Consider the following 18,800-nt stretch of genomic DNA (forward strand, 5'->3'; position numbering starts at 1 on the left):
CTACAAATACTATGTAGTTTTCTTCTCACTCCTTTCAGACTACAGTTCACAGCATTAACCACTAAGTCCTATTACTGTGGACAGCCGGTAAACATATGTCCCTTTTAAGAACTGCAAATGTTTTTTTGCCAACCTTTGGGTATTCTGAGAGTGTATGAGTTATAAAGTGGTCCCAGGACTCTTAATCTCTAATCCTGAAAACAGATGTGCCTAAGTGGAAACACACTAATAATTCCAGTGATTTTACAGGTTATTATTTTGCTTAAAGTTTTAGGTATTTAAAACTTTAATATTTGCATTGTTAATATTTATAGGTTTGAGGATTTCATTTTTGAAATGCAGTAGTGTAGGAGGTATCCCAGGAGTGTACTATAGCAAGTCTTTTAAAATTGCGAGTGAGGAAGGGAAAAGCATATCCTTTGATGATTCACTTCTTTTACACCACTGCTCAGAAGTGCTCTATGGTATAACATGAAAAACAGGCTCAGTGGAGACACTGCTACATCCTATCTAAAGGCAAGATTAGTTGCCTGGTATATAAGGGAAAGACAGGCTGTTCCTAATGTCTTAGTCATTGGAGACCAAGGAGCAAAAGCACTACATGATGGTTACTTTTACACACATTTTCAGCAAGTGCTTAGTTGTAGGCTCTTTTCCAGTACCATTGCACTTGGCTTACTGATCTCCTCAGTTAGATACACTGCAGATAACACAGGTCTGACAAATTGTATCAGATAAGCATCATGTTGTCATCCAGTTCAATCTTTCTTCCTGTCAGAAGGATCAACGTGAGTAGCGTAATACGGGTGTCAGTTATTCATGCTGAAGAATTATAAAATATTGCAGTGTAAATATCCTTGATTTACAGCATTTTTATGTACAGCTGCACTGAACAGTAATTCCCTTCATTACCTTTCTCTGACCTTTTACGAGACACCTGGTGATTTTAGATAAGTCGATGATCTAAATAAAATTATTGGTTCTTTTCTTCCTTTAGATTCAGCTCTCAAAAATTGGACCACCTTTCATCATCAAGAGCCAGCCTGTTTCTAAGCCGGAACCTCGAGTTTCCCCAAGTACGTCGGTCAGCAGTGGGAGAAACACCGGGGCGAGAACTCTTGCAGATATCAAAGCAAGAGCTCAGCAAGCAAGAGCCCAAAGAGAAGCTGCAGCTGCAGCAGCCGTGGCAGCGGCTGCCAGCATAGTCTCTGGAGCAATGGGGACCCCATGCGAAGGTGGGAAGACAAGAACACTGGCACACATCAAGGAGCAAACAAAGGCCAAGCTATTTGCAAAGCATCAAGCCAGAGCCCATTTACTCCAGTCTAATAAAGAATCAAAGTCGCAGTTCAGCTCAAAGGAAAGTACCTCGTCTCTGGAGGTACCAACTTCTACCGACACGAAGATTGAAGGTTCCACCGGTGTCATTATAGTTAATCCTAACTGCAGGTCCCCTAGCAACAAGTCTGCTCATCACCGTGAGACTACCACTTTATTGCAGCAGCCAGCGAACACAGCTACGTTACCAGAAACTGCTACTGAGATATCTGTGCACAGTTCTGATGAAAATATACCTATGCCACAATTGTGTGAGAAAATTATTTCATCTACCTCTACTGACAGTAACAGTGTGCCAGTGCTTTATAATAAAAGTTCAGTCTCTGTGTCTGTTTGCAGCACTGCTATGTCTGGAGCAATTAAAGAACTTTCTTTTGCAAGTTCTGTTGATAAATCCTCTGTTTTAATGTCTGTTGACAGTGCAAACACAGCAGTTTCAGCTTGTAATATAAATATGCTGAAAACCATCCAAGGGGCCGATACTCCATGCATAACCGTTGGACCAAAATGTATTGATAACAGTAACGTACCGGTCTCCATAGACAGTACGGCCTTGTCAAATGCCATCGATGACAAAAGGTTGCCGATACCAAGTAGCAATGCCAATAACGCAGTCTCCAGTCATTATGCCACTGTGCCAGCTTCATCTATTGCAAATAATTTGCCAAATCATCTCTCTGGTAGTTCTGTACTGATTCCCCCGGTGGGGACTACCAACAGATTTTCTTCTGATAAGATAGCCATAACTGGGTGTAACGAGCAGAGCCCTGTCTCCATTCACACTACCGTTAGGCCAGCTTTAAGTTGCAGTGAGGCCCTCGCAGCAGCGGATTCTGTTGCAAGGCCGCCCATGTCAATGTTTACTAGTAACATGGTGACCATAAGCTCTTACGATAATGCTACTAAATTAAATGCTGATCTCTTAGAGAAAAGCTCCGGAGCACGAAACCGAATGGATCTCTCTGGTAAATCTCAGCCGGTGAGCTTTACACAAACTGTCATGAATAGGTCTATACCCTGCAAAGTCATTGTTGACCACACTACAAATCTGAATTCCAGTCTGTCACTTTCTTCTTCTGTTGAAAATGCAGAGAACAGCCTTGACCTGCAGAGCAGACCTGTAAGGACAGAAGCTGCCTTACAAAGTATAGCCTGTCCTCAGGTGTCTGTCATAAGCAGGCCTGAAGCGGTCTCTAATGAAAGCCTTGAGCACAATTCCAGCTTTATCAGCATTACAGCAAAGCAGGACAGCAAGAACTTGCAGGCAGGTTGTTCAAGTCTTCGAGAAGTGCCTCTTGCTCCTCAAGATAAATTAATTGAGGTGGTTACTCCCAGCCAAGGTTTTGCTGAGCAATTAAGAGGTCCTTCAGCGTTTAAAAATGAAGCAGATGCTGCCTGTGCCAATCAGTATAACGCTAACAATAGAATTTGTTGGCATGACGAAGAGGCCATGAGCACAGACCAGCCAGTGGTCAGCCACCTTAACTCCGGTAAGCATAAGGAATACCCAGAGCAAAACTGCTTAAAAAATGTCAAAACCGAACCTTCCAGTTACACGCAAATGTCAGAACTGCAACCCAGGAGTCTTTTGACAAGCATTGCTGTTCCTGTTAAATCAGAAACCAGCGAGTCTGACAAGTGCTTCAGGATGGACACGGAGGATTTTCCAGGACCTGAAATGCCTGGCCAGACTGCAGAACTGGCCACGAGTGCGCAGCCGCCGCAGAGCTCCAAGACATCCATTGCGGACTCCATGGAAGGCTCCCTGTCCCTGACAACAGAAACCCTGAAGAGAGTGAGCAGTGCCGGGGGCTCTAGCTGTCGCTTGTCGTCAGTGGAGGCCAACAATCCTTTAGTGACACAGTTACTGCAAGGCAATCTGCCTTTAGAGAAAGTGCTGCCGCAGCCCAGATCAGGAGCCAAACTAGAAATTAACAGGCTTCCCTTGCCTTTGCAAACTACCTCAGTATGTAAAACAGCAGTGTCCGAGAGAAATATTGTTGAACATCCTTCCAACTCTCCCAATCCAGATGGTAAAGGATTTACCGCGGGCGGCATAGCCCCGCTACAAATCAGAAAGCGTGAAAACCATCCCAAAAAGAGGATGGCCAGGACTGTAGGGGAACACGCTCAGATTAAATGTGAGCCTGGGAAGGTGTCAATGGACACAGATGTTAAAGTGGCTCCTTGTGTAATTAGTTCCAGCGTGAATCAGCTAGGGCACGGTCAGCCATTTAAGCAGGAGTGGCTGAACAAACATGCCATTCAGAGCCGAATCGCCCACAGCCCGGAGATCAAGCAGCAGAAGAGGCCGTTGCCTTCGTGCAGCTTCCAGCAGAGCTTATTTCACATTGATAAAAATGGCAGCTTTCACGCAGAAGCCAGTACCTCACATAGACAGCATTTTTACCAAATGTCCATGGCTGCAAGAGGCCCCATTCCTACGGCAGCTTTGTTGCAAACTACTTCAAAAGGCCCACCTGGCTGCAACGCCTTTGCTTTTAGCAGACACCTGGAACAGAAGGGCTTGGGAGACGTGAGTATTTCTACAGCAGCTCACCAGCTGAGGCTAGGAAGCGTGTTTTCCCCTAATATTCAAATTAAGGAAGGTGATGACATTGCCAGTGCCTCTCAGACTCTGCAGAGTAAAACATTAGTGCACCCCCCTCCTCCCCCTCCTCCCCTGCCACCTCCGCCCCCTCCTCACCCAAATGCAGAAGTCCCCTCTGATCAAAAACAACCGACAGTTACTATGGAAACCACTAAACGACTTAGTTGGCCTCAGCCAGCAAGCATCTGTAGCAATATAAAATCTGAACCTATTTCTTTTGAGGAAGGTTTAAGCAGCAGCTGCGAACTGGGCATGAAACAAGCTTCCTATGATCAGAGCGAAGTGAAAGAACAGTTGAAAGCGTTTGCATTAAAAAATGCAGATTTCTCTTCCTATTTACTTTCTGAGCCACAGAAGCCTTTTACCCAACTTGCTGCTCAGAAAATACAGGCGCAGCACCCGCAGCAGCACCCCCAGCAGCAGCAGCAGCAGCAGCCGCTGTGTGGAAATTACCCAACGATACACTTTGGTAGCACAAGCTTCAAAAGGGCAGCGTCCGCGATTGAGAAGTCGATTGGGATTTTAGGAAGCGGCTCCAACGCTGCCACGGGGCTGCCTAACCAGAACGCCCAGATCCCGGTTCAGAAATTTGCTGACAGCAGCAACGCCGACGAACTGGAACTGAAATGCTCTTGCCGGCTGAAAGCCATGATCGTCTGCAAGGGCTGCGGAGCCTTCTGTCACGACGACTGCATAGGGCCTTCCAAACTGTGTGTAGCTTGTCTGGTTGTACGGTAGGAGCTGAATCAAAGATGCAGTATCCCTTATCAGCGTGGGAGAGCAGGACAAAGGAACGGAGAAATTGGAACAGTTTAGGCCGCTAATGGTTTGCAATTGATTTTTAATTTTTTTTTTAGTTTTTTTTTTTTTTAATTTTCCTTCCACATGGTGCTTTCAGAATTTAGTTATTCCAGCCTGAGTCCCATTTTCTGGGAAGAAGAGGAAAACAGTAGAAGTAGTTAAAAAAAAAAAAATAGCCTTGTTACTGCGGCTTCTGTGATCTCTCTTGCTGTGCTAAAAAAAAAAAAAAAGGCATTAATGCATGTCATTCGTAGCTTCTATTTATTTGCACAAAGTGCAGCACATTTTTTCTCCACTTTTTGATAGCTGGTACAAGCTGCAGATTAAAGATCAGTGGAAGACTAACTCTGCAAGAAGTGGAGTAACTATGCAGAATAGGGACTATTTTGAGTGGGGTAGTGGCAAGGTGCGGGGTATTGGCCATCGTAGCTTCTACGTAAGGTTGCAGTTTTTCTGCTGATAGGATTGTTTTCTTCAGTTGACTTTCACTCTCTAGGGCTAAAATATAGTCACTTCACCTAGCAAAAAAAAAAACAAAAAAGGAATTTATATCGTTAGAGGAGTTTCCTCACATGCCTGCCAGGGACTATGGAACTCATCTTACTCATCTCTTCTTGTTGATTCCTTGAGAAAGATTTGTGGATGTGATGGGTTAGTGGGACCAACACTGGAATCACATGGGCTTCGGTAGAGTCTGGAGAAAGTGACTTCTCTACTGGGAATTAGGAACCTGTTTTCTCTTTCTGTTTCCCACTCAAATATTCTTTAGTTGTATTTGTCTCCAATCTTTCCACTCGTTTTGCCAGACCCAATTTATATATAGGGTCAGACTTATGTTGTAGGTTCTGGATTTTTAGCCTTTCTGTCACCTAAAAATGATGCATTCTTATGGTGAACGAATAAGGAAAGATTCTAATGGCCTATTGTTTGAATATTAGATTATCGGTTGTTTTTCCTCTTGTGTGAGTCACCCTATTTAAATAACATCTGAGAGTTTTGCCATTTAAAGAAATTCTTAGACTTCTTTTTTTCTCAAAGGAATCCAGACCCCTTACTCTACCTTTTAGAAATTTGTTGAAGGGATACTGCATCTTTAAAGGAATCGTCAGTATTTATCCAGTACTGTATTTACCTTTAGGACTATAGCCGCATTCCAAATGCGCTAGCCACCGTAACAGCAGAGAAGAAAAATGATACTTTTGGGGCCCTACTCACCTAAAAGGAAAATATTATAAAGGGATAAAGCACATGCAGTTGCTGGGGAGATGAAAATACCTTGGGTTTTTTCTCTCCCACTTCAAGAACACAAAGTGCGGAGTGCAAGTCATCCATCTGCCAGTATGTGGTTGGGTCTGCCCAAATGTCAGCATCAGAGAGAAATGTTATTTTTGCCATTACAGTAGAACCTCACTAATCCAAAGACCTTACAGTCTGCTCAAGAAAACAGGTTTTCCTTCCACAGTTCTCAGAGAGCAATGTGCTACGAATGTGTGAGATGTAATACTGCTTGGATTTCGTGATGCAGTTTACTGTTGCATTCTGAAATATTAGTGTGAATGATAGAACAACATTTAGGAAATAAAAAGTATACTACATTTTACACTATACTTTTTTTATATGATCCTGGTTTGTATACTTATGTATAACCTGTAACTGGCCTCCCTGACATGGGTGCACATTAGTGAGGTTCTATTGAATAGAGGAACCACATTTATTTTCTTGTGGGACCATTTTCACAAACATGATAAATGCCATTTATTGTCTTAAAAGTGAGCTGGAATATCTACAACATACATTCCTGTCATAGGAAGCTCTATGGTGCACCTTGATGTTCTCTTTTATTGTAATTAGCAACATATCAATATTATTTTTGACACTGTGTGGTGTAAAGGCCATTTATAATTACACTAACAAAGTTGTTGCTGATACAATAATATATTTTTTCTATACAAAAGTGCTCCTTAGTATGACATGTGAGTTAAGAAATAGCTTCTCAGCACTTTCAGGTCTTCTGGTAGGAAAATAAGCCAGCCAAGCAAAAAGCTAAAAGTAACCACATGAAAATTAGCATCCAGTGCTATGCCAGCTGCTGGCAAAACAGTGACTGGAAAATGCTCATGAGTAAGCATGAGTGTAGTCGGTTACTGCGTATCAAATTCATATATGAGGAGCCTTTGTATTGGAATTGTATTGCATTGTATTTATCCTTGGTAGAGGTAGGATACTTCTATTTAAAATAAAGAGAGCAACCAGTCTTAGACTTCTAATAACCTGTGTTTATATAAGCCTGCTGGGAATCCTTATTTCTAGCTCAGGTTTTCCTGTCCACAGCACATAAGTCAATATTTGTTTGTACTTGCATCTTGAAATACTTCTTGTATTGACTGAAATAATATAGAAATAAATTCCGGCCACAAAATAGTTTTACTTTGTTCGAAGGATACGAGTGTGACTAATGTGGTAGGTAACTCATTCATGCCATACTGTCATTTTTATATCAGGATTGCAACTTGCATGTGTGAGGTCATGACAAAATGTTATTTAAAATGGCATTAGACTGGATGGTGCTATGTTATATTACACAACTGACCAAACTCTTCCATAGTGCAATTCCACTCCTTCCATTCTTGAGTCGTTGGAGTTGCACCAGGCATACCTGTGACCAATATGTTAACCAACAGTTGTGAGGTGTTGTTGCAGATGATAGTTTTAGGGTATTAAAATATTCAAAAGCAACTGCAGTGAAATAGGAGCCTGACTGAATCCTAGTGTGACTGAAAACCTTTCTTGGATTCTGGTATTACACAAATGCTTGGGGAAGAGTGAACTTTGGTCTTCAATAAGAACACAGTCATATTTAAAGGTTAATTTTGAATGACTTCTTGTTTTGTTTAATTGTCCAGGTTTCAGGCCCAATGTCATTGTGTTTTCTAATGACCATGCAGTTTGCACCGTGGGGTGTTAATAGTTTATGCACTGAAAGGTGGTGAAAGAATTGCTTAAGAACACACTGCTCTGTGTTTGCGTGTACGTACGTATGTGTCCCAATGTCCAGCATGTATAATTTACCTTTTTTTTTAAAAAAAAAAAAAAACAACCCCAAAATTGTTCCCAATCCCACACCCCTGGAAAGGTTCCTTTAAATTATTGAAGATATACTCACTGCTGGCTCCCATGGCTGCTCTTACAGCTCTCTCTCCATTCAAAGCATTGTCACCCACCCTTCAAGCAGGATTATTTTCCTTTTCAACTGGACTTTGACTCAACAGCAAATTTAATTAACTGACCTAATGGACTAGAGCTGTGGATTCTTTTTAAAAAAAAAAAAAAAAAACAACTCCAAAATTGTTCCCCTACTCCTACCCCTGGAGCAGCACTTTTTGGGTGAGAGGGAGAAACGCTCTTTTTTTCTTTCCTCCCTCTTTATTGTTTTAATTGCATACCTGTGAGATATGCAGATAACGTTAGGGCATTTGCAGTGTGTGTGTTTGTGTGTTTCTGTTCTGATTTTCCAAGCAGAAATTCCCTTTGAAATAATGTTAAAAAAAGAAATAATTAAGAAATGGTGAACTGGATGCTCCCTGTTTGCATTTTATTTATCTGCTGAGGTCTAGTACGTGAAATAGTGTTTAAAGACAAAAGTCAAGGTTGAGCCATAAAGCAAAAGGTGTATTCTCTGTACTATAGACTTTCTTCTTGAGGGTGGTGCATGTTGTCAGGGTAAGCTACAGAACGTGCAGATGGTTTTTCAGGGCCCTGCAATTCCTCGCACAGTTTTTAAGCTGGTGCATATGGTGCTTTATAATGCAATTTCTGAAGTAAAATTACCTTATGCTGCACCCCCTTCCCCTTATAAACACACGCACAATTTCAGAATCGGTATTGTAGCCTCTGGTTTAGCAGTTTCTCCAAGGTGTGGTGAAGTACCAGGATAAACACTCGAGACGAGCTGAGACGTGTCACCCAAAGGGATCATTTTAGCTGACACACGTGAAGGGCCCTGCTCTGAACACTGAATGACTTCTGCAGTCCCCTGGCAGCAGCGCAGCGCTTCCTCTTCTGTGGCTCTGCAGAACACGGGGGGGCCAGCGACAAAATATTCAGTGGATTTATCATGGACCTGTGTAGCTAAATGTTTCTGAATCTATGAAATCCTGTCGTCTTCGGTCATCATGCTTTGTCACTGTAAAACCAACGAAAAGAAAAAAAAAAAGCATTTTTTAGTCTAATTTAAGGAGCTGCTTCTTTTATAGCACATAATATTTCGCTTTGTACTATATTTGATAGTTAAAGAATAATTTAGTCCGTAGAATAACTTTGTTGTATTTGTACTGTTCATGAATGTTACAAGAAAAGTGCTTTACTTTGTTGCCATAATTCTCTTGTACTGCTGTAAAATATTTTTTCTGCTTTACGGAAACTTAACTCGATTCACATTTTCAGTACAGGGTTTTTTGTGTGTATGTATTTTTTTATTTTTTTTTTGTCAGTATTCTGAATGTTTACATCTGTTCGACATTAGCCATTCTATGCCTTTCTAGGGCAGTATTACTCCTGCAGTATAACAGCAATGTGAAATCCACTCGTACCTAACATGCATGAGAAATACAGATTTATTGGGGAGATCCCTAACGTGCATAGATATTTTTTCTATCCGCATTCAGTGAAGTAAATACCCTCCTTCAGTCCTCTACCAAAGAAAATATTATTCCCACAGGACAAGCTCGGAAAGTGGTTCTCTGAATCTTCAGAAGGGGGTGTAGTTGGTTTCAGCGGGATTGCTACAGTTTAATGCTGTTATGCTTTGCTTTGTTACCCCGCCAGACAGGACTGGGTGAAACAAGCATTTTAGCAATTTTTTTGTTTCAAGACAGTGTTTTGTTTAGAATTCAGGGATCATGCTTTCTTTAATGGTGCTGTTTGTTTTATTTTTTTTTTTAAGAAAACAACATTTTGTTGCCTACAGAAATGACCGTTCACAAAACCATAAATTAAATAAAATAATTTGTCTTCATAACTTCTCTCTTCTCCCTTTCCTTTTCCCCTTCCCTATCCCTTGAAAATAACAACTTGGACTTCAATATTAAAATATTCTGAAAAAAAAATAAAGAGATGAAATAATATTTGTCATTGGTTTATTTATTTTACGTTCAGTGCCTTAGGCAGGAAATCCTGCTTGTGCACATCCATTGTATGTACAGGTTGGTGAAATAGCAATGTGAGAAAAATTGGTCCTTTGTAAAGGATTTTTAAATGACAATGATGTAAGACATAGTCTGAATGACTTCTGATGTAACTCAAATATTAATCATCTTATACTAGTAAAATAAAACTAGGTGTTGTATAATAAGTTGTTGTAAGTAGAATAGTTTGTGGATGAAAGTTGCTTTTGGCAGTTAATGCCGGGTGAATTTTAGTACTTTGCCTCCGTCTACAACCGTGTCCACAACATGCATAACAACAGCAACAGTCCAGGCGTACACATGCTTTATTTCTGATCCCCACAGCAGAAGAAATTAAATATCCATGGTACGTGAAAGGCAACCAGTCCAAGTTACATTCCTCAAATCAGTTATCTTTTGAAGTCTGGAAGGCCTTCCTGAAATGGAAATTCAGTAGCCACTATATTAAAAATTGAAAAAAAAAAAAGTTTTTCAGCCTGCAAAGAGAGCTTTGAGTACTGGTGGTTGGGGTGTGAATGTTAGAGGGAGGGCAACAAATAGCTTTTCATAGGCCTGCCCAGAAATATCAGAACAACACATCCTAAACACCGTCCTTTGTCTCCAGCCTCCTGTCATTGTTATTGTTTCAGATGTGGAACCATCTGAGGGTCTTGTTAGCAGCAAATGGCAGCCCCTTCTGCCAAAATCTGTCCAAATCCAGAAAGAATACAGTGCCACCCTATGTAGTTTATAATCCAACGACCTCTTTTTTTCATATCCAGGACCTGCTTGGCAAACTCCCTCAGCCAGTACTGTCATGCAGATTATTTAACTTGTTAAATTCTGCTTAGCTATTTCTCTGTGCACAGAGCTGTACAAAATCAGGGACCAGCTCTGCTCCTGGCAGCAATAGCTTTTCAAGCTAATATTTTTTCTCCAAGTTTTCATCTGAGCAACGGAATTCAAATTGATTTGTTAAATCTGTGCTAGCTAAATGTTAACTTTTGTCCTTTTCCCTCTTTTTTCTTTTTAAAGCCTGTACAAAATTTCTGCACATTTTTACTCGATCTTAAAAAATAAATATTTGGCTTTTCTGTGGTGTTTGCTAAGCACCTTATAAGTATTTAGGAAATTAAGCCTCGTTCATTTTTTTTAAGGCCTTAAAAACTCTGACTCCTTGGGTCAGCCCGGGCTCAGCGAAGCAGTTCAGCCAGCAGATGGCATCAGGAGAAAACACGCTGCTGTGGTCTCACCCTTCAGTTTTTCCTGTCCCTCAGCAAAAGCTCCCAGCGCAGAGAAAAACAGCCACGAACACGCTTGCTTTCTGCAGCGTGGAGCCCGAGTTGTAGTGGAAACAAGCCCTCCCTCTCCCCCGGTCCTGGAGCTTGGCTTTCCATAGAAACGGTGCCCTGGAGCTCACATCATCTTTCCCACACTTGGCAACTCTGGCAACCTTTGAAAGCACTGTCTGAGCTGGGCAGTCTTTGGAAGTGAAGTGCTGCCACACTGGAAAAAATTCTTCCCCAGGCCAGAGCCAAGGCATTTTTATTATTATTATTATTTTCTTGCTCTTTTGTTTACCACTCATGGATAAAGAGGGACAGCAGCACAGCTCTTGGTATGGAGGTACTTCACAGACACACAGGAAGACGTTGTCACTGCTTGGTGTGGGGAGGGTGTGCTGCCTTTGCCGGATGGATGACATGGCTTGCAGTTGCAGGGCCACCACACAGCAATACCTTTGTGCACCACCACCTTGGAGACAGCTTTTCACAGTAAGGAAGGTGGACAGAGTCACAGGCACCGATACCTGCTCGTGGAGACAGGGTATGTTACTGGAACAGCTCTTTTTTTAGGGAAGCTGAGCTAGACATAGATATAAAGCAGCATTTGTTGAGACAATTCAGACACCTGGACACTGGTACTCTACAGATACACAGCAGACACTGATCAGAGGACTTTGTGATACCTCCTTTAAATGACAGTTGTTTAAGAACTGAGAGTTCACGTACTCAGCCTGAGGTGCCGATTGACTCACCAGCAGTAGTGAAATCAGCAGTTGTCTCACACGTCCATGCGGGGAAAATACCTGGAGTGTACTTTATGGAAGCCAATGACACTGTTGATAAATGTGAATTTCTGTGTACAGGTTACCTTTCTAAAGTCCTTTTGTTTCGTGTCCTTTGTCCTGGCCACATAGTCTTTGGAGTCTTCTCTCCATGTCTTTCTAACAAAAAGATGAGAGTTTTCTTCCAGTATCTCTGAGCATCATCATGCATACGCCACCAGGGCAGAGTACACTTTAAGATCCCAGACAGAAAAAAAACATCTGAAAATAAGCTGAATATATTGGATAACTGACAACTATTAATAAAAAAAAAATTGTTTTGCAGAGTAAATAAATTAGTATTGACATTAATATAAAGAAGGAGACCCTTCTTGTTTTTTAGAAGACATTGGGCCTTGTTTTAACTGCTCTTATTTGCTCCTGATCCTTTCCCAACTGCTCAGATCCATTCTGCAAATCATGTTTTCATGCCCCCTGATTATGAACTCTCAGCCTAGCATCCATCGTACAGAATCTTTGCTAGTGATGTGTGCATTCCTGGCTTTTAAAGGAGCAAATCTGGAGGGTGGTGGGGACACTTGTACGCAGTGCCTCACCCTCCACTCATTTACTTATGCTTTGTGCAGTTTGGTATGTAGGTTTGAGGAAAAGAATAAAATAAGCTGTGAAAATGCAGTGATCCTAACATAGGTTCCTTGACTTCCTTTAGGTTATTGAGTGGAAAAGTCCAAGGCTTAGATTTTTTAATGAGTGTGAGCAGGAGCTGAGCCATAGCAGCCAGAAGAGACCATAGTCCTGGGTTCCATCCAGAAGAGAGCATTTACAGTTCAACGAGACCAAATAAATGTCCTCAGAGCATTAGGAAAACATGGCCAACACAGATAGTCTGTCACTGAAAAGAAGCATGGATAAGGAGTCAGCATAAGACTAGTGAAAAAGAAGTTTAGTTATATTTTTGGAACAACAGATCCTGCCAACAGTTTTAAAATTTTAGTATCTATATAGAATTGCAGATATTAAGAACACCTCTCATAGTTCTAAATTGGGAGAGAAATTTAAATATTCAAGGGAAATCAGATCCACAGCTAGTTGGTAATATAAAATTTCAAAACTTGATGGCTAGGTTCTTAAAAATGTCTGTTTGAACATATTTTACAGTATTTCTGGTTAGGAAATGTAAAAGTTACTGTACGTTCAGCATTTTTCAAATTAAGGATCTTTGTTTTGATTTCCTAAAATAGGAATTTCAAAGCCTTGCTTCAGTTTCCTGATTCTGAAAGTTTTTCTTGCACTGCCAGGCAAGTCTGATTTATCTTTTTCTCTGTGTAAGACAGTTCAAAAAGTAATCTAGAAATATGTTCAGTGTCACCTATTTCTGTTAAGTATCTCATGCTACCCAGAACAGAATTAATCTGGGTGGGCAAAATAGGCTTTTGTCTTTTAGATTCCTTTAAAATCAAATGAAAAGGCAGTGAAAACAGCTGTGTGATTCAAGGGACTTTGTAGAGTATTACTGGACTTGAGGAACAGACCTTCTCCATTCTGCATCTTCTAAATTTTCAGAGAAATAATATCAAGATCTTTATGGAATGTGCAGGTGACAGAAAGAGGAATGATATGTACACTACTGCCAATGGTACTTGAATATTTAATAAAAAAGGATTTATAGAGACTTAGGCAGAAAATGAAATAATGCTTTGGAGGAATAGAAAGAAATATGTCTGAGTTGTCAGTCACAAGGGGTTCATCTTTCTGGCCTCTGATGATTGTGATGTGTTTAAAAAAAATACTACATTTAAGGACTACCAAAGGAGAGTAAGGCATTAGGAAAGTGGATATGAAGTATGCTTAAGTCAGGATTAAATATTAGGATATTCTTGGTGCTGCAAAAAGAAGGCTGATTTTATTCATATATTATAGAACCTGAAACCTAGGATTGCCAGATATCTGAAGGCCAACTTGACCCTGCTGTCCCCCAGCAAGCTCAGACTGCTGCTGGGACTGGTGAGCCTCACCCGCGCTGTGGGGCCTCCCGTCAGGGAGAGGGTTAGTTTCTGTGCCTCACCGTTCTTACAATTTGAGAGCTTATCCCAATATTTAACCCAAATTTTCCTTGCTGCTGTTTAAGCCCATGCAGTCTTATCTACACTTCACAGACACCAAAAATAACTTTTTCCAGTCCTCTTTCCAGCAGTCTATTAGATAGTTCGGCAGTTAATTTGTCTCTCTTGATTTTCCATTGTTTAAGCTAAACAATCCTAATATTCATCCTTTCTTTATAGGTCATGTTTTTCAACCTCTTATCGTTTTCATTGATCTCCTGTGGACTTTCCCCAGTTAGTTCAAATCCTTTTTGCTGTTCATTTCCCGAGAGTGAATATCTTATCTCAGCTGAGGCCACGCAGAGAGGTAGGATTGGTTTGCATGCCTCAGGGGCTGAAATTATGCTCCTGTGTCCCAGAACAGTGTTTGGTTTGCCCGTTTGACTCACGCTCAGGCTGGTCCCAGTAACCCCTGCATCTTTCCCAGTAAAACTACTTCTAGCTGCTTCTTCCACATCCTGTATTTGAACACTTAATTACTTCTAGGTGTAGAATATTCTATTCATCAGCACTTAATATTATCCTAAGCTTGTTAAGATCTCATAACTTGAGCTTGTTAAGATCATCTTAAGTTCTGATCTTTGCTGGAGATCAAGGGAGGGACTCTTTGTCAGGAAGTGCAGTGACAGGACAAGGGTAATAGTTTTAAATTGGAAGAGGGGAGATTTAGATAAGATACTAGGAAAAAATTCTTTACAGTGAGGGTGGTGAGACACTGGAACAGGCTACCCAGGGAGGTCATGGATGCCCCATTCCTGGAAGTGTTCAAGGTCAGGCTGGATGAGGCTTTGGGCAACCTGGTCTAGTGGGAGGTGTCCCTGCCTATGGCAGGGGGGTTGGAACTAGATGATCTTTAAGGTCTCTTCCAACCCAAAACATTCTATGATTTTATATAATACCCTTCACTTCTCTTTTGAAATCTAGGCAATTACTGTGTTTGTCCTTCCACAGTTTTCTTTGCATCACTAGTTTTCACAAGTTCTGGAAGGTAACTCCTGACAGCCCTGTGACTGAGTCAGCCACCCCTTCAAGCCCCTTCCAATGATGTCGATTACGCCCACATCATTTTAATGTATATGGCTCTTACAAGTGCTCCCTAACCTACACAAGACAGAGATAGTACCCTTTTGTCTCTGGTACCAATTATTATCTCATTACAGTCGACTTTTTTAGGGATGCCTTTCCTTCCCCATTGAGTGACCAACTGCTACCTTCGTGTTCCTCCTACTGCTGATGTATTTCAAGAGCAACTTCTGTGTTGGTTTTCATGTCCTTTGTGCTCGACCTTTTTGATTTCACCCTTGCATGCTTGTACTATAGGTGCCATCTTCTATGTACTACCTTTCCTCAAGGAAAGAAGTGCTCATGAAGAGGAAATGTCATTAAAAATTGTCCTCTGGCTATAGTTATCCCTTCTTTGCAGTAAAATCGACTTGCTTCTTCAAAACTTTGGTTGAACTGACAAAGAAACATAAGAAAAATCTCTGGTAAATCCAAGCCCACAAAGTAATTTTAAATTCCATATTGAAATACCTACCAACAAGAATTAAGAAGTTCTAAAAACTAAAACATCAAATGGATTTCAGGGTCTTAAAGATCAATAATATACAAGAGGTGAACTATGACATTAAGATCCTAAAGACACATTATGAAGGAAGCAGTACTTTGACACAGCATGTATTTTTATCAAGCTAAAGCAAGTCCTAAAACAAAAAGAAAAGTCCATACTGAATGTCAGAAAATGAACTGAAATACTAACTATAGTAAAACAATAAAGTAATAATGAGCATAATATCCGTAAATTTTAAAAACTGGAGAACCTAATAGATTAAATCCCTTTTAGACACTGCACAAACACATACATTTCAAAGCACTTGTTCACCTGTCATAAGCAGTAAATTAAAATTAGCCGCACTTTCTTGCTTTGCTGCACATTTTGTAGAACTTGGTATTTTTGACTGATATTCTGTGGCTATACAGCTTGTAGTTATTTGCTCCAGTATTAAAAAGTGTAAATGGGTACCAGTTCACAATTATAGGATCAACTTAATGTGTGTTTTACCTGCATAAAGATGTCTGTCACTTGTCAAGAAGCAAGAAACTATTTCCTCTAACCTTAATATATGGTTTTGGGCCATTTCGTGCAGAGGCATTACAAGCATTTCATTGCATGAAATGAAAATTCTTGATTGGGGGACAGTTGTATTCAAAGGACATACCCAGAAAAGAAAGAAACACACCGTCATTATTTATGTTTTAACCTTTTTTTTCTTTAGAATAGATTGAGATTTGTTTGGAACTGTCATGCATATGGAGAAGAACCCCAGATTTGAACATCCAGCCAAAGTGCAGCAAAACCCACGCTGTGGCTGCTGCTATCAGCCCGGTGCAGTAATGACCCCCTGTCACTTCGCCAAGAAGCGGCTGTTGCAGAAAATAAATAAATTCTCTGTCATTCTACCAAGCAGGACAGGTCTCAGCTTTGGCATATGCAGGAATTTAAAAGAAAAAAATGCTAATCAGACATTTAGAAAAAGTAAACACTCCTTGTTTGTGCCTCAAAAGTAATCCTTCTGCTGGTTGATACAAATGTTATTAAAGAGTATGGGGTTTATAAAAATGGATTTTCTTATATTGAAGACTGATGGCTACTGAGACGTAGGTTTACTATTGCTTAAATGATAGGGTTTTATTAATAACATACATGGTTTTACACAATAACCTTTTCTTGTCTTTTTAAATTATTACTATTTAGTTGTCTGCCTGCTTACACCCTCAAAGTTATTAAAATACTTTATGGTCATCCTCTCTCTGAAAGGTGCATGAATTCTTAGTATTCACACTCAAGTAACTGGGAATGCAGCTATGTTACACGACACAAGCACATACAATCATAGAATTGTCTGGGTTGCGAGGGGCCTTTCAGATCTTCAAGTCCAACAATTAACCTAACACTGACAAAAACCATCACTAAATGATGTCTCTAAGCATTACATCTACCCGTCTTTTAAATACTTCCGGGGATGGTGATTCCACCACCTCCCTGGGTGGCCTCTTCCAATGCTTGATTACCCTTTCAGTGTAAAAATTTTTCCTAATATCTAATCTAAATCTCCCCTGGCACAAATTGAGACCATTTCCTCTTTTCCTATCATGTTTTACTTTAGATAAACTGTCCCAAAGCAGGTGGGTGCTACTAATCACCATCACTTCTAAATTACATATGTATTTGGGTATGTTATGCATAAAAGTTACATCCTAGTTACAGAGCATATCTGCCAGACAAAGTTCTCTTTTTCTGCTGTAAAGTATTACCCTAGTAGATAGGTGGACAATGACCAAAATGTCGTGCTGTCCAGCAGGTCACACTGGTTCTATCTAAGCTCCTGAGTTGTCTGTGCCCAGGAATGCTTGTGAGCTCTCAGGCCAACTGGCAGAGCCAGCTTCGGGACTTTCCTAGAATGGTGCTTCTTGGCACAAGCCAGAACCTCAGCAGAGGATGCTCCAACAGCGTATTAGTAGGCTTGATCACGTTTAAGTGCTGGCAAAGGTCCTGGACGCTTCTTAATTTACACTTGCATATGTGGCCAAGGTGTCTGTCAAGATGTATAGGATTTATTTCATGGATACATGAGTGGCATAGATGATCTGTGAAGGCACAAGCACACAACGAGTTTGACATGCATCACATTTACAGACATACTTCGGTCATCAGCAAATTTCATGGATCCTGGGCATTGCAGACTCACTGCATGTGTATTATAGACATGTTTTTAGCCTGAAAATCTCTGGCAGTAATATGCTAACCTTCAGAGGGGGGCTGAGTCTGTGCAAAGAATTTTTTTAGCCTTTTGATCTTAAGGATGTACACCTGCTTCTGTCATTTGCAACTGTGAGCTGTAAGTGTAAGGTTAACATAGTTGCAGGTTTTATTCATTATCTCCTTATTGTTGTGTTTCCTAGTAGTTTTTCTTATTCGGCAGCTTATCACTCTTATGTTCTCAAGAAGGAAATACAAGTGTGGCTTGTTTATACTGCTGGCCTCAGCATTATGCATCTGTCACCTGAACTTTATACCAGTATAATTTGGTTCTTTTCTTCTCTCTGAATTACCATGTTAGTCAACTGTACTACTGAAAGTCAGAATTTTCTGCACAGAAGGTAGAAAGAAAATGGAGAGGTCTAATAGAGAAAAGAATTCCTTTCTCAAGTATTTACGAGACATTTTGAATTTTTCATTCTCTTCTGCAAAATCTCAGTATTGGATTTTTCCCCAGGTAAGCACATTCATAGTGTAAACACTCTCTGTTTTTCATTCTCTCTACCCTATTTCACAAATGTAACCTTTCTCCAGTTCCTCTTCTAATCCTCTGACAGTATCTCCTCCATATATTCTTTCCTTCTCATTCAGTGCTCTGACTTGTCCAGTGGTTCTGTGTATCCTCCATCTGCTGTCTCTGTTCTAATTCTTTTGGTTTCTCAGAGTTTAATTCCTCAACACTTGTTGGCTGCTGACATTTTGAGGGAACCAGGGAGTGTTGGTCTCTGAGACAAGTTCTCATTTCCCGATTATGTTGATCTCCAAAGGATAATGGAGACTCAGTTTGATGTGTTTAAGATGAAGATTGATTCTTTTATACATCCAAAAGTCCAAGGCTCTGCTTGGGAGAATCCCATGGGATAGAGCCCTGGAGAAAAGAAGGGTACAGAAAAGGGCT

The 18,800-nt window shown here is 40.6% G+C and overlaps 1 protein-coding gene across 4 annotated transcripts in view; it reads left to right on the top strand.

Annotated features, from left to right (window-relative positions):
• The window catches only part of ASXL3 (additional sex combs like 3, transcriptional regulator), a 100,557-nt gene extending 95,577 nt beyond the window's left edge, over nt 1-4,980 (top strand). For all 4 annotated transcript variants that reach the window (XM_014936992.1, XM_014936994.1, XM_014936995.1 and 1 more), the window contains one exon: nt 998-4,980. In XM_014936992.1, the coding sequence (XP_014792478.1) occupies nt 998-4,687 (3,690 nt within the window). In that variant the 3' untranslated portion in view covers nt 4,688-4,980. The remainder of the gene's footprint in view (nt 1-997) is intronic.
• The last annotated feature ends 13,820 nt before the right edge of the window (nt 4,981-18,800 follow it).

Source organism: Calidris pugnax, unplaced genomic scaffold, assembly GCF_001431845.1.
Source record: "Calidris pugnax isolate Ruff unplaced genomic scaffold, ASM143184v1 scaffold51, whole genome shotgun sequence".
Taxonomy (NCBI): Eukaryota; Metazoa; Chordata; class Aves; order Charadriiformes; family Scolopacidae; genus Calidris; species Calidris pugnax.